Source organism: Chiloscyllium punctatum, chromosome 8, assembly GCF_047496795.1.
Source record: "Chiloscyllium punctatum isolate Juve2018m chromosome 8, sChiPun1.3, whole genome shotgun sequence".
NCBI lineage: Eukaryota > Metazoa > Chordata > Chondrichthyes > Orectolobiformes > Hemiscylliidae > Chiloscyllium > Chiloscyllium punctatum.
This window is the reverse complement of record NC_092746.1, coordinates 51,032,694-51,055,740: the sequence shown is the minus strand read 5'-3', so window position 1 is coordinate 51,055,740 and position 23,047 is coordinate 51,032,694. Positions and strand designations below refer to the sequence as shown.

Here is a 23,047-nt window from a genome sequence, read left to right as displayed (position 1 = left end):
ATTTTTTTTGACTTGCTGGTAATTTTTAACATTGACAAGGCATTAAAATACCAAAGGCAACATACACCTATAAACTGAATTTGTGGCATTTTGACAAAAAAAAGCAACATAGCTGTGAAGAGAACAGGATTGACTACAGCAAGCCTGACATTCCCTGAAAGATGTAGGAACATTGACATGGTATGATCGGTTTCATTATCCACAATATTATTGTTAATATTTTTATGATATGACCTTCTTGGAAGTCAGTTATCAATGTGTTATTGACAGCCAGTTGTTGAAGTCAATTGCATTCTGTGTAATTCAAACAGCTGTTGAATTCACAGGTAGCCACTTCCAGCAGTTAGTGCAGTTTGTACAGCACACGCTGTGCACCGGCCTCATTCTGTAGAGCCTTGCTCTCAGTTTTTACGACCCTGTGTATCAAGCTGCAGTAAATCTCTCTTGTCAGATTGGGCCCAAAAAAACAGCCCAGAACACTGATCGGTTCACAGAGCAAGAATCGCTTTGGAATGCAAATGAAATGAAGAATGTTATAAAGACAAGCTCCGCAATAAACTGAACGAGTCAAACATATAAATAGATATGATCAGGTGTGAAATAATTGGGGATTTTGGAGATTTGGCTGAAGGGTGACCAGGGATAGGAACTGAATATCCATTGGTATTCAGTTTTAAGGAAGGACAAATAAAAAGGAAAAATGTGTGGAGCAGCATTGCTGGTTAAAGAGAAAATTAATGCAACATCCCTCTATGGATAGAACTTAGAAATACAAAGGGGCAGAAAATGATGGTAGGATTGTATGTAGACACCCAAGCTTTAGTGACAACGTTGGGGGAGGCATTAAATGGGAAATTAGAGATACAAGTAATAAAGGTACAGCTATAATTAAAGGCAACTTTAGTCTGCGTATAGATTGTGCAAATCAAATCAGTAATTCCTGAAGCGTGTATGGGCTAATTTTCTAAACAATATGTTGGACCAACTAGAGAACTAGGCTAATGAGAAAGAAATGATTGGCAATTGCCCTGGCTGAAGGCTGACCATAATATGATAGAATTCTTCATTAAGATGGAGAATGGCGTAGTTAATTCTGAGACTAGGGTGCTGAATTTAAATAAAGGAAACTGCAATTGTGTGAGATACAAGCCAGCTGTGATAGATTGAGGGATGTTATCTAAAGGCATGATGGTGAATAGACAATGGCAAACATTTCAGAAACGATGGAGAAAGTGCAACAACTGTTTATGCAAACCAGCTTCTCTTCCATTGGCTCTGTATATACTTCTCACTGTCTCAGCAAAGTAGCCAATATAATTAACCCACCATGGTTATACTCTCTTCTACCCTCTTCCATGGGACAGATGGTACAAAAGTTTGCAAACATGTACGAATAGATTCAAGAACAGCTTCTTCCTCACAGTTATCAGACTTATACATGGATCACTCATATATCAGAGTTGATCTTTCTCTGCACCTTCCCTGTAGCTATAACACTATATTCTGCATTCTGTTCTATTACTCTTAAGTACTTATGTAAGATATGATTTATCTGGATAGTGTACAAAACAATAGTTTTTGCTATCTCGGCACATGTGACAATAATAAATCAAATCAAAGTAGGCAGAGGACACAAACCTATATCAGAGAGTGAGCTGGATGAGGGTGAGGAGGATGCAGATATGTTTCGGTATGATTTGGACAACTTGAGTGGGCAAATGCATGGCAGATGAAGTATGATGTGGATAAATGTGAGATTTAAAACAAGACAGCAGATTATTATAGATTGAGTAAGGGTGAGGTACAATGAGACCTGTGCAGTTAGTGGTGAAGAAGGCAAATGGTTTGTTGGCCTTCATAGTAAGAGGTTTCAAATACAGGCACCGGGATGTCTTGTTGACGTTGTACGCAACCTTGATGTGACCATGCTTGGAATATTGTGTTCAGTCTTGGTTTCCTTACCTAAGGAAGGATGTTCTGGCTACAGAGGGACTGATTTCTGGATGGCAGAATGACATATGATGAGACACTGAATTAGTTAGGACTATATTCATTGAGATTAGACAAATGAGGGGTGGGGGGCAACCTATAAAATGTTAACAGGACTAGACAATGTAATTGCAGGATGGATGCTCCCAATGAACATAGAATCCAGAACTAGTGGTCACAGTCTAAGGATACAGGATAGGCCATTTAGGAGTGAGATGAGAAGAATTCTTTGCTTCCAGAGAGTGGTGATCCTGTGCAACTCTATGCAACTGAAAGCTGTTGAGTTCTAAGTTTTGAATGTTTTCAAGAAGGAGCTAGGTATTGTTGTTAAGAGTTAAAGGAATCAAAACTTTAAGGAGAAAGTGGGAACAGGATTAGATGAACAGCTATGATTGTATTGAATAGCAGAGCAGACATGAATTCTATGCATTTGTTACGTATCTATACGTCTATAAAAAGGAAAGTCTTGCATTTGATATACTGTTCATGAGTTCAGTAAATGTGTTCACAAAAATGTTTTTGTGTTGTCTTTTTTAAAAAAAATCTCAATGATGTAATTTCTATATATTTTGACACTTGTGCAAAGTTTGAAAAATGTAATGTTTTTGGTACAGTAATTGATACACTAAAGTTCACTGATAACCCACAGATCAGTGTAAAACTGATGCAACAACACCTTCCTTAATGTTCTTGGAATTCAAGATGGGAAAAGCTTTGAACTTCTTCAGGTTGTGTTCTCCTGTCCTTTCCTGATGGGTACTGGGTTGCAGTTTTCTCGGGCAATAGACAGCTTCCAATACTGAAGGCAGCTAGCCATTCACATGTAGACCTAGATAGTGAACAGACTGCTGATTTGTGACTTGTATTGGAGGAGGACTCCTTCTGAAATAGTGATTTTAACCCTTTGATCCCTCTTTCAGACCAACCAAAACTCAGGTTCCTTTGTTAAAACTTTTGTTGATGTGTGCATGGGTGGCGTATTCCATCAAAGATGGCACAAAACACAAACTATACTACAAAAGCAATGGTTTTATATTATGTCTGCAGAAAACAAGCATCCAATCAGTATATCATACATTTATTCACCCATATCTCTATTCAGCTGTGTTCATGTAGTCCACATTTCAGATTAGTGCACATGACCATATTATCTAATCATTTTCAAACCAGAACACATGATTATGTTATCCAATCATATCATAACATGTTCACATCTTCTAGCTTTAAGTATGTGTTTGTAATTATCAGAAAACCTATACTGTCCTTTTTCCACTTCTCACTCCAGAATAACTCCAACGAAACATTCTAGCAGGAGCACTAAGTAGTGGTGAGGGGCAGGAGAACTGGCTGATTTTTTAAACTCCCTCGACCAAGAATGCGAAGTCCCCGCATTCAGTCCTTCCTTTATTTTAATATGCAATATATGCACAGATGAGCAAGTGTTTTTGTGATTAAAACAGGAAATGCTAGAGAAATTCAGCAGGTCTGACAGCATCAATGGTGAGAGAAAGGAGTTAATGTTTTAAGTCCAAAATTACTCTTCTTCAGAACTGTTTTACAGTCTTCAATCAGACAGTGTTTGAAATGTTATTTGGTTCCAGAGCACCAGTAGTTACAGCATAGGGGAAACTGTTTTAGATGAAAATGGTGTCTACGGCACTCTTGTTGACCTTCAGTCTAGTATTTGCTGAACATCATGTTGTTGAAGACTTTACAGTGGGTGCTTTTAAGATCTTGTTACTGAACCTGTTCTGATGTGCTATGACATGCCACTGGAGCAGGTGGGACTTGAACCCAGGTCTCTTGGCTCAGAGTTATTGGCACTACCACAGCACTTGAACAGCCTCTTAATGTTGTTAGTTGTAAGCGTCAGAGTTGTAGAAGTTGACAAATTATGATGTCAGTGCTGAAAATGTGTTGCTGGAAAAGCGCAGCAGGTCAGGCAGCATCCAAGGAGCAGGAGAATCGACGTTTCGGGCATGAGCCCTTCTTCAGGAATGAGGAAAGTGTGTCCAGCAGGCTAAGATAAAAGGTAGGGAGGAGGGACTGGGGGGAGGGGCGTTTGAAATGCGATAGGTGGAAGGAGGTCAAGGTGAGGGTGAAAGGCCGGAGTGGGGGTGGGGGAGCGGAGAGGTCAGGAAGAAGATTGCAGGTTAGGAAGGCGGTGCTGAGTTCGAGGGATTTGACTGAGACAAGGTGGGGGGAGAGGAAATGAACTCAGATTTCTCCAGTTTCCTCATTTCCCCTCCCCCCACCTTGTCTCAGTCAAATCCCCCGAACTCAGCACCGCCTTCCTAACCTGCAATCTTCTTCCTGACCTCTCTGACCCCACCCCCACTCCGGCCTATCACCCTCACCTTGACCTCCTTCCACCTATCGCATTTCCAACGCCCCTCCCCCAAGTCTCTCCTCCCTACCTTTTATCTTAGCCTGCTGGACACACTTTCCTTATTCCTGAAGAAGGGCTCATGCGCGAAACGTCGATTCTCCTGCTCCTTGGATGCTGCCTGACCTACTGCGCTTTTCCAGCAACACATTTTCAGCTCTGATCTCCAGCATCTGCAGTCCTCACTTTCTCCTTGAGGTCTGACCTGTCAGTTTTGACTACATCTCTCTCGTGAATGCCTTCTTTTAAGTACTCAGCCACTCCCCCATCCACCAACATTATTTAAACTATCCCATCCAAATTACAGAATAATTGCTTTCTACCATCCACTTACTTTTCACTGTGTTAGTGGAAGTGCTGGATTTCTGGAAGAGTTCCACAGAGTTGCTTAAATTTGCAGTGAATGCTGATGAGTGCTGAGTGGGTGCTATGTGATTCTGAAAAGCCTGCAAGGACATGAAGGGGACTTGGCTGCAACATGAGAGAAATCTGGAGTAGAGAGTAAGAAGAAAATAATCTCTTCACAGAGGAGGACAGGGAGAACTTTCAGCAGGAGGCTTTACCTGCCGAGGGTCTTTAGACAGTGTTTCTCCTCCTTGCACCTAAGGCAATGCCATTGTGCCTATTCTTGACCAGGAAAGTGCTTATGGAACTGTCCTGCCCCTTGGAACATGTGGTTACAGAGTAGTATGAGGACAGCACATTGACCATGGCTTAGACTGTTTTCACCAGTGGATCCTTTCAGATTGGAGCAAGTGACACATCCCCAGACCTTCAGCTGGTGCCGAATGCAAGAGATCATCAAAGCTTTGATTGCAGACAAGGGCTTTCTCTGGACAGAGAGAAGCAGGCAAAGTATACACATGATGTTTTCAAGAGAACAGACTTCCCCACAAAACGAGGAGCTATCACCTGGACCTCCTTTACTTTATGGCAGCTGCATCTCAATGGGAAATGTATTGAAACCACAGAGTGTACCACTCACTTGTAGTTGTTGTATGACCACATCCAGCATATCATGCTAGAGAATGCACCTTATCCTGGAAACAGTCATGATACATTCATTCTGTGCCAGTCCACTGATCCAGTAATCCTTCCAGCAGAATGCTGAACTGGAAGGTAGCTGAATGGGTAAGGGCTATTCACTGTCCAGCCGGTTGATGAATCAGCTCCACAATTTCTCCATATATGGCCAGCAACAAGGCGCACCTTTAAGCAGGTCATCAGAGGCAGGAAGCAACAACTTTGTTGTCATCACTGCTCAGGAGAAGCAGTCCAGGATTCTCTGGACCATGTGGCCTGATTCCTGGTGGTGTGTTGTATTCTGTAAAACCTGGTTACTGTGAGGGCACTGCCTTGTCACTAGCATTTTGCACATAAGGAGGAGGAGGAGGCAGCTGAGGAATCCACTTTTCAGATGGGCATTCCACAAGAACACCATTAAACTGCAGTTCTCCCTCATGAAAACCCAGAGCACCATTGTTCACTATTTCTCCACTCATCCATCTTCCTGTGATGGACCATTGCTCTATTCCCCACAGTGACAATGTTGACATAAAAGCTGTGACTAAACAAACTTTCCACAACAACATCTAATGTTCCAAGTAGTGCCCAATTAATTGCCCTTGTACCTTCCATTTGTGACTGTATTTTAGGTGTCTTTATCTGTCCTAGTGTTCCTGTGGTGTGTTACTTCAGTGCCTACAGTGTGGGTCCTGGAAGGTGCTGACCTTTACAGGTGGAGACAGCAAGTGGCTTTACAGGACACCTACAAGTTGATCTTGAGTGTCTAATTTTAGATTGTACTGCCTTGACACGGGCTCACTAGGTGCCAGGCAACAACAAGAGCACAGAGATAAAAACAATGATTGCAGATGCTGGAAACCAGATTCTGGATTAGTGGTGCTGGAAGAGCACAGCAGTTCAGGCAGCATCCAAATAGCTTCGAAATCGACGTTTCAGGCAAAAGCCCTTCATCAGGGCTTTTGCCCGAAACATCGATTTCGAAGTTATTTGGATGCTGCCTGAACTGCTGTGCTCTTCCAGCACCACTAATCCAGAACAACAAGAGCATGAAGAGTAGCTGGGAGCTACTCTTCTGGGAGCTATGTTCCTAAAAGTGCTGGGAACACAAGGCCTGGCCTTCTGTAAGAGAGCAGCAGGTTGGTGCTTCACAGAGGCAGTGTCAGCCTCCTGTGGGTGCGGTGATCTCAGTAATCCCAATAAGTTGTTGTAGGACAGATTACTGCTCAGCTCTGACACTCTGAAAGACAACCAGGCTCAAGTTTCCAAATAAATATCTGTTCTCCTGGAGGAGGCTGACATCCTCAGTCATCACTGCTTGGTTAAGTGTCAATACTTGGGGATGTCAAAACATAACTAAACAATGACAGGTTTGGAGTGAGGGAAGGATGCAGAATGCAAGAGTTGAATGAATGGCCGCACCATACATAAATTATGAGCTGAGGGTGAAATGGGATTTGCGAAAGTGAATTAGGCAGGAAATTCCATCATCCTTGACAGTTTTAGCTACTTTGCTGGTCACTGCCTCAGTGTTGGCTGCTCTCATTATTCCAAACACCATATCTTGCTTTGGGCTCAGTACAGTCAACCGTGCCTGTCCCTTCTGTCCTCCCCACTCCTCCCAAACTGTTTTGCTACTGCTCTTGTGTATTATGGCTGACGTAGTCCTAGAGAGAGAGGATGTATGGCAATGGAGTTGGTCCGCATGGTCTGCTTCCTGCTGGAGATGTGCTGTATATCTCCAGACTCTATGAGTGTGGTACCAGTGATATGCTTGCCATAGTTGAATGTATTGTCAGTGTCTAAGCTGTGGGATGTGAGTGTGTAGCTTGCAGTAATATTAAATATATAAGAAGTGAAATATGAATGGGAGATTTGAGTTATAATTAGTTGGCCTGTAAAGGAGATGTGGTGAATAGAGTGGTACATGAGGCTAATGGTGCAGTTGGATAGATAAGGCGTGTAAGTATGCATTGACTCACCTTAGTGACATGTGATAGGACATTACGTGCAGCATCCTGGTTCTTGGTGGTAGGCTGGTAGTGAGCTGCCACCTGGGACTGTTTTCTAGTGACTCAGCCTAGTTATAAGATCATGAAGGCTAGCTATATGTTCATAGTGTTCGCTTCACACTAGCTCAATGGCTCTGGGCCCTTGGTAAGGTTTGCAGCCACTCAGCAATGCATCAGCAATGTGGCTGAATTAGTTCTCTTCATTGAAACACTTATTTTTTTTTTAACATGGTGATTACTGCTCTTAAATTATTACAATACTAAATGGCTCAGAATCCTGACTCTGTAGAAATTGGTAAGTTGAGGATCTGCATTGGGATCTTGTCCGTTGATGTCCTCCAGGGCCGATCCCATCAGATGGTGTGGAGTTGGCAGGAGGATGGGTGCCTTGGGTCAGATGGGGCCGCAAGGTGCGCATTTCTCTGAAGGAAGGTGTATTACCCAGGCCAACCTCAACTCTTGTTAATTCACTCTGTGATCTCAATAGGAACCAATATTTTAAATAATTTTTTTGAGTACATTTTTCTGGAGAATCTAGATTGCTTCCTCAGCCAGCTTCCCCCAGTTCTTACAGCAGTGGGTCTGCAGAGACTTTCAATATTCACACTGATCACGAAATGTAACAAAACAGAAAGTGGGGAAAGGAGAAGGAAAATACAACAATCTTTGTATGAATTAATAGAATTGAATGGACCCACACAAGTAATACCAAGAAGTCCACTCAAAGCTTGCAAATACTCTGACTTCCTCTTGGTAGTGAGCACCTCAGATGCCCAGGCTTTTAGTGGTGGGTCTTACATTGATCTCCGGTTCCATTGGGGGTGAGGGGAGGCCAGGCTGCTATGATACTGAATGTGGAATTCTGCAGTGAGCAGTTGTCATTATAATGCTGCCTAGCCTGTTGAGTATTTCTGTCTATATTCAAAGCTGTCATTTTGGGCTACTTAAAATCTTCTCCATGTAGCAATAAAGCTATTTCCTCAAATTATTAAATAACACTTAGAATTTGGATTGATTTGCACAAGACAATAAAATATTCTTGATAGTAATACCTTCATGTCAGCAACTCTGTAATTAAATTGGAGGGGACGGGACATTTGGATGTTTATCCAAAGTTTTTTTTAAACTTCATGTAATAACATCTACAAGGGATAAGACTGCTAATACTGGTCCTATTGGTTATGATTGGATATTCATTAAAAGTTTTTAATTACTGTGTACTGGAATGTTATTGAAATTACTTAAATCCTTTATCTCTGGTTTGTTTGGTCTGTATCATCTAGATCTTTGAGTTAGACTTAAATTGATACATTTAAATACATGCCTTTTTTTAAACACTATTAAAGTACATTGTATGTGTAACACTATTGTATTATGAATATTGTATAGCATTGTAATTTAGATGGGCAGCCCATTATCACTAATCCACTTGAAAAGGTGCCCTTCAACCAGAAAGGTACGTGAACCACTGTTGAGGCAGTTTATCTCATCTCACTTGCTTCCTCTGATAATGCCAGGGACTGATTGTCTTAAAGAAGATGCATTCAGGTTGTGCTTCATTTGCCTAATAAGAAGTCAGCAGAGGTCTCACCCTTACAGTATAAGTGGGGAACACATGGAATTGGCAAAGGCCTGAAGCTACTGACTCTGGGCTACTTCTTGAAGGGTCCAGACCAGGTCCTGCCAGAGAGGTTTGAATGAAAACCATCAGCGATTTCATCACTGATAAATTTTGGAATTTTAATGAAGGTGAAATGTAATATGTGTATAAATCTTAACGTCTTGAGTCAAATTGAAGCTTATTCCTCAATAGATAATACTCTTCAAAATGTCAGATTTTCATTGTCAATTTTTTGTGAGGATATTGAACTGTCCACAAAGCCCAAAGCAAAAAGAGTAAGAACATTTACACCATTTTTGAGCACATGTAAGTGGTGGCTGTTAGTGTTTCAGAATGGAAAAGTTATGGAAGTGTATAGAACCTTATTTTATGTACATTTGCAATGAATATGCATCAACACTTGTGTTTGACTTCCCTTGCAAAACTCAGCTATGCCATCTGTGTCAGAATTAAAAAAAAACATCTGTTAGAAGTATATGCTTATTGAAGTTAATAAATTAAGCCTGCCACACCATACCATTGCATCAATTAATTTGGAGTGTTTCTCAATGTGTGTGTGTGGCTATCTTAAATTTGTGGCATTACTTTTCACAAAGACAATGAAATATTTCATAATTACAACAATCATTGGTCAGGGTACATTCAGCGGAGGCTCTGAGAAATGTCTTACTGTACTGGATATTGCCTTAATTATAACCTTGTGGTATTTTTCCTCCTCTCTTCAGGGAGTGGAATGGCTTTCAGATGAAACAACAAAAAAGAGTTGTTTCAGTAAAGGAAAAACGGAGGTAGGTGGTGATTATGCTGTAGGGAATAAGGCAAGATTTTGTACTGTGAGGTGAGTGGGAGCTCAGGCTGCTTCTTCACAGTTTGGTATTGTGCCAGCAGCCATTTAACGATTTCTAGTCAGAACCGGGACACATTTAGAAAGGCGCCACACTGCATTTTAATACCAAGAATATCAACAATTTATGATTGTAACATTTCTGAAATTTTAGAATTCAGAAAAAAACATAACAGCACCTGTTACAGGGTACCCATGTTGCATGGTTTTTTAATACGTTGGTGTGAGAGTTAGTTTCCAATCTGGGTATGGTGGTTACAGGTCTGTATTGAAATAATTATCACTGGCATGTAACATTTGTTGTCTAAATATCTCAGCCTTTGTAATTAGCTATTTATAGAAAGTAGTACTTGTTATTCTTCTTGATTTTCCCTCAAACCGAGATTCTTCATCATTTTGGATAGCAATACTTCACTCCTTAAAAGAAACTCAGTTTGTGACTGTGCGCTGGGTGAAGCTGTTTTAGATATAGGAAAGGAAGAACTGTGACAGTTTCAAAATCAAGGTTTATGATTCTGCACATTGTATGCCATGTTTTTAAAAGCCAGTTATTTGAATTCACTACCATGTAAATTCTTTGACTAGAAAATTTATGCCCACCACAAGTGAACTGCCAACAGCCTGGGGTATACAGGCCATCCTTATCCCAGGAAAAGCATATGAAAGAAAGAAATTCTGGGATGGAGGATTGTCATATGAGTAAAGGTTTGGCTGATTAGACTCATATTCACTAGAGTTTAAATGATCAGTCAATGCCAATAACTGACATGTGATTCTTTCAGTCTATTAAATTGCTCAACAATAATTATCATTTATGGTCTGCTATTATACAACTGTTCAAAGACTGCAATGCATGCTGAGCTTTATGTTTTTGTGAATTATTTTGTATTAAAACTTCATTTCAGGAGCAATGTCAGAATTATATTCGTGTCCTCCTCGTAAACAGCAACAGGATCTTCACCTGTGGTACAAATGCATTTACTCCAATATGTACCAATCGGACGGTAATTACGATCAATTTGCTCTCTGCATTTTTTAATTGCATTATTTACAATTAAATTACACTGTAGGGATTCTATAAAATTCTGTAAATATTATCCAATATATCACAAATCTTTCCAGAATGTGATTAATTTGTACCTTTGTGTAATTTCCGTAAAATATAATTCAAATAAGTTTTAATTGTGTACCGTTTTAACAGGTTAAAAAGATGCAAGAACATATTAGCAGATGACAGTAATTTAATAAGTTAGGCATCTGATAATGTTATCATCCATGACAGAACAGTTGAAGTGTCTTATGGGATGATATAGACATTAGTGATACAATTATTAAGTGTAGTACATTTAGTTATAAAGTGAAAAAAAAACAGGGTCCCTTGTGTGATACATGTAGCCCCTTAGGAGGAGCTTGGTGAATTCAATTGGCTGGATGCTGCCTGAACTGCTGTGCTCTTCCAGCACCACTAATCCAGAATCTGGTTTCCAACATCTGCAGTCATTGTTTTTACCTGGATGCCTGGTTTGCAAAGCAGAGTTACACCAACAGTATGGGTTCTATTCTTGCAATAGCTGAGGTTACCACAGCATTTCGTCTTCTGCCAAGGGTCCCTGCAGCCTTCAGTTCGCAATATCAAGTTCAATGACTTAAAGCCTGAACACCATCTTTTGCGTCCTATAACCACAGTCACACCCTAGGCCCTGTCATGACTTGAGCTGTTTTGAGCACAGCTAACCCATTTTCACCTACTCATTATTCCTGTTATCAGCTTTACTCCTTCACTGGCTTACTATCAACTATCCCTTTGTCTGCCTAACTTTCTTTCTTCTGGTGTTTTAGTAGCAGAAAATACACAGGGCCCTTTTCTGTGTAGGCAAAAGGAACTTGTAAGTACATTGCACTGAGAAAGGATCAAAGAGACTGCAAATCCCTGCTATGTTCCCCATAGCAACACCTTGACCATTCAGTGGCAACCTGCCTTGTCTGAAGTAATCAGCTAGCTAAAATTATCAGTTAACAGATCCAGCTTCTTCTCCATGCTCCCCAAGTTTCTGACAAACAGCGACTTCTCACGCTGTAAATTGCTGTTCCTTTTCAAAGAGGTTGATTAGTCCTGGTAAGTGTAAAACAAAAAGACTGTGTGTGTCTTTTAATGATGTAATGTGGCTGTATATATGATGTATGATGTAATATGATGAAATGTGGCTGTGGTGATTGTAACGAGGTCAGCCAGGTGGATCTCATAGAATGAGTTCCCTGATTGGGGCTGTTAACCTCATCCAAACGGTGAGTCCTAGCTGACAGATAGAAACAGGAGTGTTCAAGGTTCTGTTCACTCTGAGAGCTGGCTCTGAGGGAGCCAGACTGGTATCAAGCACTATGTACATGTAAATAAATGGTGACTTGGTGACGCGATACCGATCTCTGTGGAGTTACTTCAGTGCCTGGAACAAGAGGGATTAGCAATAGTAAAAAGCCAGGTAATGTAATTTAATATGCCATGAAGGAATGCAAGGTACTTGATGAAATTGAGGTGGATCTGGGACTATGTTTGTTTTAATTAGCAAACTTGACATTTTAGGATAGTTTTTCAATCAGAAAGCTAACCAATAAAATCATAAGTTGGGTAGTTATCTGTCCTGCAATGCAGTTTCAAAGAGTTCTTTATTTGAAGACATATATTTAATTATTGGCTATCTTTTAACATACTGTTCTCTGTGTTGAAAGTCAAATTGTGATTGAGAGATTAGTTAACATACTTTTCATTTCTGGAAGCTGGAGTCAGATTCATTTATAGAGCAGTGAAGATCTGGTCTCTGTGTCATCCATGAAGTACAACATGAAACTTGTTTGGATAGTTTCGTAACACAAGATTGTCTTGAATTATCAGACAGAATGCCCATTAGCATGGTTGGCTTGCAAATTGAGATTGCAGCATGGACTAATTATGTACCTTTCTGAATTTGGACCCAAACTGAAGATAGACATGACTGATATAGTCTACAAATGGAACAAATCGGGCAAGTGCTCTTTTCTTTGGTGTCCATCAAAATTATCAACCCCATCCCTAACAAACAGATGCAGATATGTAACAGAAACTTTTATTTAAGGTTTAATTAATCAATACTCTTTTAAACATAAAGACGATATTGTAATTGAAGATTGCAATTACTCTGGCAAGTAAACAAGCACGATGCATAAAAGTTGTCTCTGAAGTCCTGCCCAAAAGCAAGTGTAAATTGGCAGTAAATGAGAGCATATTTGAGCGATGGGACTTATCGTTTTCTCATCATTCTGACCAGCTAATTCATTGCACAGCTACTACTGATCACTTCCTTTCAGGAACAGAACACAGATTCCCAAAAGATTCACTTCCTTTCCATGCTCCCTCCTACCCCTTCCTCGGACTGAAACCAGTAGTCAGAGACCTTTGGTCAGCTGCTGTTCTTTAAAGTGTATTTTCTTGTGCTTTAGTGGAATCTCTGTTGTAACATCTATTTTGTACACAACAGTATGAAGGCTAGAAGTTTAGTATATAAGCTTCTATCTGAAATGTTATAAAGGAGTGTGCATTCACATTTTGGAACATGTCCATTGTGGAGAGGTCCTGCTATGATCAAGAATGTTAAAAGTATTATCATTGTCTTGGAAGTGGTCAATTCTTAAATCTTAATTGGGTTGTTTACTTTTTGCAGCTAACTGACTTGACAGAAATCCATGATCGCATCAGTGGCATGGCTCGCTGTCCATACAATCCTCAACACAATTCCACTGCTCTAATTACATCCACTGGAGAACTGTATGCTGCCACAGCCATGGATTTCCCAGGGAGAGACCCTGCCATCTACCGGAGCCTGGGTGGGCTTCCTCCTCTGCGCACGGCTCAGTACAACTCAAAATGGCTGAATGGTGAGCACGGGCGGGGATATGCTCTTGTAGTATTATAACAAAGAGAATATGAACCTAATGATCCTTAAAGCCTTTGAATATGACTGGTGCAAAACTGATTGGAAAATGATATCAAGTTTATATAAGGATCATTTTTCTGAGGCCATCTCACCAGTGAACTAGTGCAATTTATTAGTGCAAATCTACTAGTGTAGAGGACATGTCTGACAAACAAAGGGTGAGGGAGCTAGGGCTTTACTCATTGGAGGAAAGATGGATAAGAGGTGAATTGATAAGGTGAATTGAGGTGAATTGAGGTGAAAAGAGGTGAATTGATAGAGGTGGACAAGATGATGAGTGGCATAGATAGAATGAATAGTCAGAGACCTTTTCCCAGAGTGGAAATGGCTATCATGAGGGTGATTTTAAGGTGATTGGAGGAAGGTTTAGGGGAAATGTCTGAGGTAGGTTCTTTACACAGAGAGTACTGGGTGTGTGGAATGCACTGCCAGCAGTGGTAGTGGAGTCAAATACATTAGGGGCAGTTAAGCAACTTTTGGATAGGCACATGGGTGATAGTAAAATGTAGGATATGCAGGTTAGTTTGATCTTAGAGTCAGATAAAAGTTCGGCACAACATCAAGGGCTGAAGGACCTGTACTGTGCTGTATTGTTCTATGTTCTGTAATTGAACAGCGAGACGCCCAGTGGTTTGGGAACCAATATGTGCCCATTCCAGCATGCACAAGACTTACTTCGATATGAAAAATAAATATGAAATTAAGTTTAAAAATAATCAGAGTGAATGTTCCAACTTTGAGCGGAAGTCTGTATGCACCCTGTCAATATAATCCTGGTACTTGATTAAAATGGCAGTATCGTTGTTAAAGGTCTTTAGACAAGAAATTTCATTTCTATAATGATTACATCTCATGAAATTACTGCATCGGGGAAGTAAGTTGCACTAATTCCTTTCCTCTTTTTTACAACTGTATCAGATGTAGCTCTTTTAATCAGCCGGACAACAAAGCTAATTCAATTCAATTCAAAATGTCTGTGTTATAATTTCTTTGCAATTTTAGTTCCATTTTGAGTGACTCAGTAGTTGATTTTGCTTTTTTAGAGTGTTTCATGATCTTTGCATCTGAAAAGTGGCCGTTGTCAAATCACATCATCTATTGTGCAGGCAGTATGTAGAATAGGGACTGTTCTTTGTTTTGAAAGGAAGACGACTGCAACTTGAAACTTTCATGCCATTCCATCTTTTCAACTTATTAGAGGGGGTACCTGCCATATTGGGTGGTTTACAGAATACACTTGTATCAAGCAACCACATCTTCATTATTTTTGCCATAGGAAGAAGGCATCAGCTAAGTAGGGCGTTGAATGACTGCAGTTTGTGGTGGATGTTACTAACATGGGTATTAGAAGTTTTCATTTTTACTCCAAAGCCATTTTTTCATTTGTTAATTAGATTGAAAATCACAGTTTACAGTGGGTTTAGTGCAGTGGGAAAGTTTTGCTTCACTTCAGTTTAAGATTTTAGGCATAGTTGCTTCAACTATCTGTAAATTCTTTCATTTTTTTTGTTAGTTAGCAGATTTTCTGTTGCATCCAGCACATTATTTTCTGGAGTCACTGCAGCGTGTATTGTCAGGGCCAGACAACATGTCTGTGGCAGTGGCCAAGTACAGACTGCTCAGCTTGCCCAAGTTTAACATGGTGCTGCAAATTAACAAAAGTACAGTGACACTATTGAATGCTTAAAATTAATATTGGGATTACTATCTGTGGGGGCCTTCTTACTTCATCACCATAACTTCAGCCTTGGTTGAAACATGGACAAAAAGATTGAATTCCAGAGGTGAGGTGAGAGTGACAGCCCTTGACATCAAGGCTGCATTTGATGAAGTGTAGCATCAAGGAGCCAGAACTGAAACTGGAGTCAGTGACAATCGGGGGAATGCTGTCCAATGGTTGGAATTGTACCTGGCACGTAGAAAGTTAGTTGCGGTTGTTGGAGGTCAGTCATCCAGCTCCAGAACATCACTGCAGGACTTCCTCAGGGTAATATCAGAGGCCCAACCATCTTCAACTGCTTCATTAGTGACCTTCCCAAAAGTGGGAATGTTCAGCACCATTCATGATTCCTCACATACTGAAGCAACCCATGTTCAAATGGCAACAGGGTCTGACAATATCCAGACTTCGCTGACAAATGGTAAGCAGCATTCGTGCCACACAAAGGCCAGGCAATGGCCATCTCCAATAAGATATGATCTAACCACCACCCTTTAACATTCAAATATGTCACCATCATTGAATACCCTTCTATCAACATCCTGGGGATAACCATTGACCAGAAACTGTACTGGACTTGCCATATAAACACTGTCCCTATAAGAGCAGGTCAGAAACTTGAAATACCATAGTGACTAACTCACTGTCTGACTCCCCAAAGCCTGTCCACCATCTAAAAGGCATAAGTCAAAAGTGAGTTGACTGTAGATCAACCACAAGCATCCACTCCCTCCACTTCCAACACTCAGTATTAGCAGTGTGTTAAATCTACAAGATGTGCTTAAGGAATTTTCCACAAATCTTAGACAGCACCTTTCAGGGCCATGATCACTTGCACCTAAAAGGACAAGGTTAGCAGATACATGGAAACACCACCACCTGCAAGTTCCCCTCCACGCCACTCACCATCTGCTATGGAATTACATTGTCATTCCTTCAGTGTCCGAAATAATTCTGCAGAGGCTGGTATCCCTTCACCAAGTCACCCCTTATTTACACATGAACAGCCCCTTACTGTAGTGCAGTCTCATATCAAGTCAAGCTCTGGAGTGTCAGTATCTCTTGACAGTCAACCTTTTTATGTCAGCAAGGGCTCCCTGATTGAACTAGATTAAGAGCCTTGGTCAGGGAACTCACATTCTGTGAGGTCCAGCTGGCTGCTTTTGTTAGACTCATGACAGAGTCAAATAGGTCAAAATCCTGGAATTCCCTCCCTTGCTTATGGACTGCAACAGTTCAAAAAGGCAGCTCACCACAAACTTCTCAGGAGCGGCTAGGGATGGGCAATGACTGCTGGCCAGCCAGCGATGCCCACGTCCCATTAGTGAATTAAAAAAAAGAACTAATACCCCCCTCTGGGAATATTATTTTAAATTATATGGTTTAGTTGTAAGGTTACCTATTGTGCTTATTTAAGCACAGTGGCCATAAAGTTTTCAATTAGCAGAATTCTTTACTTTTGCAGAATCCCAGAAAGATGTCAAAGGCTAATTGCGGCATATGTTATCACCTTCTTGAGTTTCACATCTGTCTTGGCAGGGATTTGGGTCTTTCAATTAATACCACTAGGCCTTAGCCTCCTCATGTTGTTCCTTGAATGGAAAAAAAACCAAAATTATAATGGGCAGCAAGGTAGCTCAGTGGATAACACTGCTGCCTCACAGTGCCAGGGACCTGGGCTTGATTCCACCCTCTAGTGACAGAGTTTGCTTCCCAGTGTCTGTGTAGGTTTCCTCTGGGTGCTCCGGTTTCCTCCCACACTCCAAAGATGTGTAAGTTAGGTAGATTGACCATGCGAAGTTGCCCATAGTGTCCAAGGATGTGTAGATAAGGTGGATTAGCAATGGGAAAAGCAGGGTTACAGGGATAGGATAGGGTAGGGCCTGGCTGGAATGCTTTTCTGATTGGTGTGGGCTCGATGGGCTGAATGGTCTGCTTGTACACTGTAGGGATTCTGTGTCAAAAAGGTGTCATTACTGTGATTTTTGTTACAATTTTTCAGAGCCAAATTTTGTGTCATCCTATGACATTGGAAACTTCACCTACTTCTTTTTTCGGGAGAATGCAGTGGAACATGACTGTGGAAAAAATATTTTCTCCAGAGTGGCCAGAGTGTGTAAAAACGATATTGGAGGGAGATTTCTCCTGGAGGATACCTGGACAACTTTCATGAAAGCTCGATTAAATTGTTCTCGCCCTGGTGAAATTCCTTTTGATTACAATGAGCTGCTAAGCACTTTCTTTTTACCTGAGCAAGACATGCTGTATGGAATCTTCACTACTAATGTGTAAGTATCTATAAAGCCTTCACCATATTTGTGTGGGGATATTTAGCCCAATATCTGTAACTGGGAAAATACTGTAATTCATTATGAAAGGCATAATAGTAGGACAATTAGAAAGACCTAACACAATCTGTCCCAGATAATGTGACTTTGTGACAGGAAAATTGGGTTTGATAAACTTATTTGAGATTTTTCTGTATTTATGTAATAAATAGGTTAAAGTATTCAGTTTGAATTTCCAGAAAGCTTTTTGCCGAAGTGCTGCATAAAATATTACACCAGACAAAAGCTTATAGTGTTGGGTGATATATTAGCATTGATAGAGGACTAGCTAACCAGCAGGAAACGGGATGAATGCTTCATTATTTAGTGTGGTAAACTGTAACGAATGGAAGGCTGGGGCTTCAACTATTTATCATTCGTTAGTGACTAAGGATGAAGGCACAGACAGTATTGTAACCAAAGGTACAAGACAAAGGTAGGGAAGAATTTGTGAGGAGAGTACAAAGAGTCTGCAAAGAATTATAGGTTGTTTTAAGTTTAAAGCAAGTTTCTTGCAGTTGAAGTATAATATGGGAAAATGTGAGAAAGCAGAATTGTTCACTTTGGCTGGAAGAATAGTAAAGCAGAAGACTGTTTAACTAGAGAGAGAGATTACAGAATTCTGAAGTACAGAGGGATTTGGATGCTGTTATAAATAAATCTAAAAAAAAATCAGCACGCACGTAACCAGGAATGCAAATGGAGTCTTACCCTTTACTGCAATGTGGCTGGAATACAGAAGTAAGAAGGTCTTGCTACAGCTCTACAGGGCATTGGTCAGACTGAATCTAGAGTGCTATATGTAGTTTTGATCAGCTTATTTAAAGGGAGTCATACTTGCATTGGATGCAGTTCAGAGTAGGTTCATTACACTGATTCCTGTAGTGAGGGGTTTGTCGTTTGAGGAAATGTTGGACCTGCAATCATTGGAGTTCAGAAGAATGCAAAGGAATCTTCTGAAACATATCTGATTCTGAGGGGCCTTGACAGTAAATGCTGAATGAAGGTTTCATGCAGTGGGAGTATCTGCAATGAGCGAACAAGGGGTTTCTCATTCAGGAGAGATGAAGAGGAATATCTTCTATGAACATTGTTAGTATATTGAGTTGTTTTCCCAAATTAGCAGTGGAGGCTGGGACATTAAATGCATTCAAGACTGTGTTGGAGAGATTTTTACTTGATGAGGGAGTCAAGAGTTATGGATGGCAAGAGGGAAAGTGCAGCTCTGATCTTTTGAATTACAGAGCAGACTTGAGAGCCAAATTGCATCCTCTGCTCTTAGTTCTAATGTTCATAACAGACAACTGAAGATACTCCTTAAAATATAACAAAGAACAGCAGATGCTGGAGATCTGAAACACTCAGAAGAAGGGTCACTGGACTCGAACCGTAAACTGTTTTCTCTCCACAAACACCGACAGAGATGCTGAGTCTCTCCAATGGTTTCTGTTTTTGTGTGTCGTAGCTACTCTTCATTGTGTTTCCTTATGATGCATCTTTATCTTTCAGATGTTGCACCCATATTTACTGGCATAGACTAAAATAAAATGATATTTGTCAAGATTATCTAATTATACTTGGGCATATTTCCTACAGGAATAGCATAGCGGCTTCAGCTGTCTGCATGTTTAATCTTAGTGCCATTACTCAAGTTTTTGCTGGGCCATTCAAGTTCCAGGAGAATTCTCATTCAGCGTGGCTGCCATTTTCCAATCCTAATCCTAATTTTCAGGTATTGATGACTCTCATTTTTTGATATGAAACTTTCCATGATTTTGTAGTATCATTTTTCAGATTCTGCTGGAAGATTCTGTGAGATTTAGTTTTTATTCTTAATGTATTTCACTGATTTCTCATTATTCTTTTATTTGTGATTTCCAACACATACTTACATTATTAAATTTATGCTTTATTAGTGTGGTACTATCAATTCTGGTCCTTATGCGAATCTCACAGACAGGAGCCTCCAGGACGCTCAAAAGTTTATTCTTATGCATGAAGTGGTACAGCCCGTTTTTCCAATGCCTTTCTTCCTGGAAGACAACAGTCGGTTTTCCCACATAGTGGTGGATGTTGTGCAAGGAAAGGACATGCTTTTCCATGTTATGTACTTGGCCACAGGTAACATATGTTAATTCTCAGTGCATGAATAAAATGCATGATCTGAGTTCATGTTACTGTATCAATGATTGGCATTAATATTATTTAATAAACTTCTGTAAAACATGGAACTGTTGAAGTACAAAACTCAACAGTAGTATTCACATATATGCTGATGAAATCCAGTTCGACCTTTTCTAACAACACTTTAGACTCCCAAACTGTTGCCAGTTTATCAGACTACTTTTCCTACAACCAGGACTGAATGAGCAGAAATTCCCTCCAATTAAACATTAGGAAAACTGAAATTGTCATCAGTCCCTACTATAAACGCTGCCCTCTGGCTACTGACTACTTTCCTCTTTTTGGCAATTGTCTTTGAGGCTATAGCGGACTGCACACAACCTTCTTGTCACCTTTACCCAAGATGAGCTTACAACCACATATCTATGTGATCACTAAAACAGCTATTTTTACTCCCACGACCTTACCCTCATTCGTTTATTGTTGTTTCTAGATTTGACAATTTCGACACCTTCCTATCCAGCTTCTTACATTCTACACTCCATAAAATTGACAGCATCAAAGCTCTGCTGTGATAAGTGCATCATGTCTTCTTCAATCATTATCTCCGGCCTTGCTGATTGACATTGGCTCCTAGTTAAGCAACAATACAAAAATAAAATTATCGTTTTTTCAAATCTCTCCGCTGCCTTGAACTCCTCCATCCCATTCGATGCAATCTCCTCCAGCCCAAAATCTTCTGAAGTTTCTGCCTATCTTTTAATTCTGACTGCCTGATTTTTGATTTTAATTGCTCCATCACTGGTGACCGTGTCTGTTCTGCATGAGCCAAGAAAATGTTCCATAAAATGCTGTGGGTTGGAAAAACGTGGCATGACATGTGGTAGAATATTTTTAACTTCGGCCAGTTATGGAAAAAAGGAGATATTGATTCAGTTGTGATTATGCTTCTCTTCTGATAATTTTGCAGTATTGCCCATTTACATTATCAGTCAAAGATAAAATGAGCCCTGGTCTTGCTAGTTTTGTCAAAATCACAAGACCAGTCATTTTTATTATCCAACTGTACATTTACCCCAATGTATTTTACTTATGGCTGCAATCCCATCATAATCTTCTGTTTGAACATTGCTCAGTACATCCAGGGTAAAGCAAAACATTAAATTGCAGTTAAAACTTTGTCATTTATAGAAGGATGTAAATTTACAGCAGATTTAGTTTAGAGTAGAATCTCCAGTTTTACATCACCTGGATTAAAGATTCTTATATGCGTCAGCCCAAGCAAAACAGATTCATGCCTGATTACAAATAGTTTAATTTGTGAAACAGAAAAATTCAAATTAAAAGCATCTTGTCTTCACTAGAATAGAGAAAGATCCAGGATGTCTTAAACAACTGTTGTAATATAGAAAATGCAGCAGCCAGTTTGCACACAGCAAACTTCCACAAACAGCCATGGGGTAATGACTTGATAACTTATTGTGATAACTGAGAAATCAATATTAGCTCGAACACTAGGAGAACTTGTTTGCTCTTTTTCAAAAAGTTTTAATTGAAAGTGTTGGGAATCTTTGGAACTTTTTGTGTTTGACAGATTTATAGATAAAATTTATAGCACAGTAGTTGGGCATGTGCCTGCTTGTGTTGGCGCCCATCAACAAAGATCTGACTCACTAATCCCATTTTCCAGCTCTGGGCACATAGCTCTGTAGGCAATGTCAACATAGGTGAATATTTTAATTACTGCTTAAATGTTACAAGAGTTTCTGACTCAACTATCCTTTGAGGCAATGGGTTTCAGATACATTTTCCTCAACTCCCAATTTCATTTAGCACCACTCTGCCCAACTGATCAGTCCTTTGATATCTTCTTGCAGCTTATGACTATTCTCATCACAATTTATCATCCTATCAATTTTAATGACATTCGTGAACTTCTTAATCATACCCCAACATTTAATTGAAAATTATCAATGTATTCCACAAACAGCAAAGGCCCCAGCACTGAGCCCTGTAGAATCCCACTGGAAACAGACTTTCAGAAACATTTCTTTAATATCATCCTCTGCTTCTGCCTGTCAACTAGGTTTGGATCCAATGTGCCATTTTGCCTTGAACTGTTTTTTTTCTTGACCAGTTTGCTGTGAGGGACCATATCAAAAACCTCTTACAATCCATGTAGACCACATCAATGCTGCCAGGTTCAACCTCAAGAAATTAAATAAAATTCATCAAACATGAGCTTTGCTTATTAAATTGATGCTGACTATTTCTGATTAATACACATCTCTCCGATTGCAGATATATTCTGCCCCTCAGAATTCTTTCCAATAGCTTCCCCACAGCTAAAGGTAGACTCTCTTTATATATTTAAAACACCCCTTTGTGTTTTCCTTTATTCTGCCAGCTAATGATTTCTCACTCCATTGCTTGGCTTTTCTAATTTCCTTTCTAAGATTCTGCCTGAACATATTATAATCCTCTAAGGATTCTGCCATGTTGAGTCCTTGGTATCTGCCATAAGCTTTTCTTTTGTTCTTGATCCTAACCTTTTGACATCTACATCTTGGTTCTGTCTTTTGTTTTTACAGGAACATATTTTCCTCGAATGTTTGTTGTTTCCTCCTTGGATACACCCCACTGCTTTGACATAGTTTTATCTGCAAATAACCGTTCCCAGTTCAGTTTGAGCCAAATCTCATCTTAGTAAAATTAGCCTTGCCCTAATATAGAACCTTTATCCTGATCCATCCTTATCATTTTTCATAATATCCTAAATCTAAGTGAGTTATGCTCACTATCTCCAAAATGCTCCCCTACCCCCTCCACCTGCTTAGACTCATTTGCAAATACTAGGTTCAGAACTGGCCCCTCCCTTGTTTGGTTTTCTATGCACTGGATTAAAAAAAAGAATGTCCTGGATGCATTTTAAGAATCTTGCTCCCTCCCCACTTTGGAGTAATTAAAATCATCTGCTATTGCTGCCTTATTATTCTTAGACATCTCTGAAACCTAATTGCATGTATCATCCTC

General features: G+C 40.0%; 1 protein-coding gene across 2 annotated transcripts in view; it reads left to right on the top strand.

Annotated features, from left to right (window-relative positions):
- sema5a (sema domain, seven thrombospondin repeats (type 1 and type 1-like), transmembrane domain (TM) and short cytoplasmic domain, (semaphorin) 5A) overlaps positions 1 to 23,047 on the top strand; it is a 209,607-nt gene that overhangs the window by 104,219 nt on the left and 82,341 nt on the right. For both annotated transcript variants that reach the window (XM_072575518.1, XM_072575517.1), the window contains exons 5-10: positions 9,757 to 9,819; positions 10,781 to 10,879; positions 13,571 to 13,784; positions 17,566 to 17,851; positions 19,487 to 19,622; positions 19,807 to 20,011. In XM_072575518.1, coding sequence (XP_072431619.1) covers positions 9,757 to 9,819; positions 10,781 to 10,879; positions 13,571 to 13,784; positions 17,566 to 17,851; positions 19,487 to 19,622; positions 19,807 to 20,011 — 1,003 coding nt within the window. The remainder of the gene's footprint in view (positions 1 to 9,756; positions 9,820 to 10,780; positions 10,880 to 13,570; positions 13,785 to 17,565; positions 17,852 to 19,486; positions 19,623 to 19,806; positions 20,012 to 23,047) is intronic.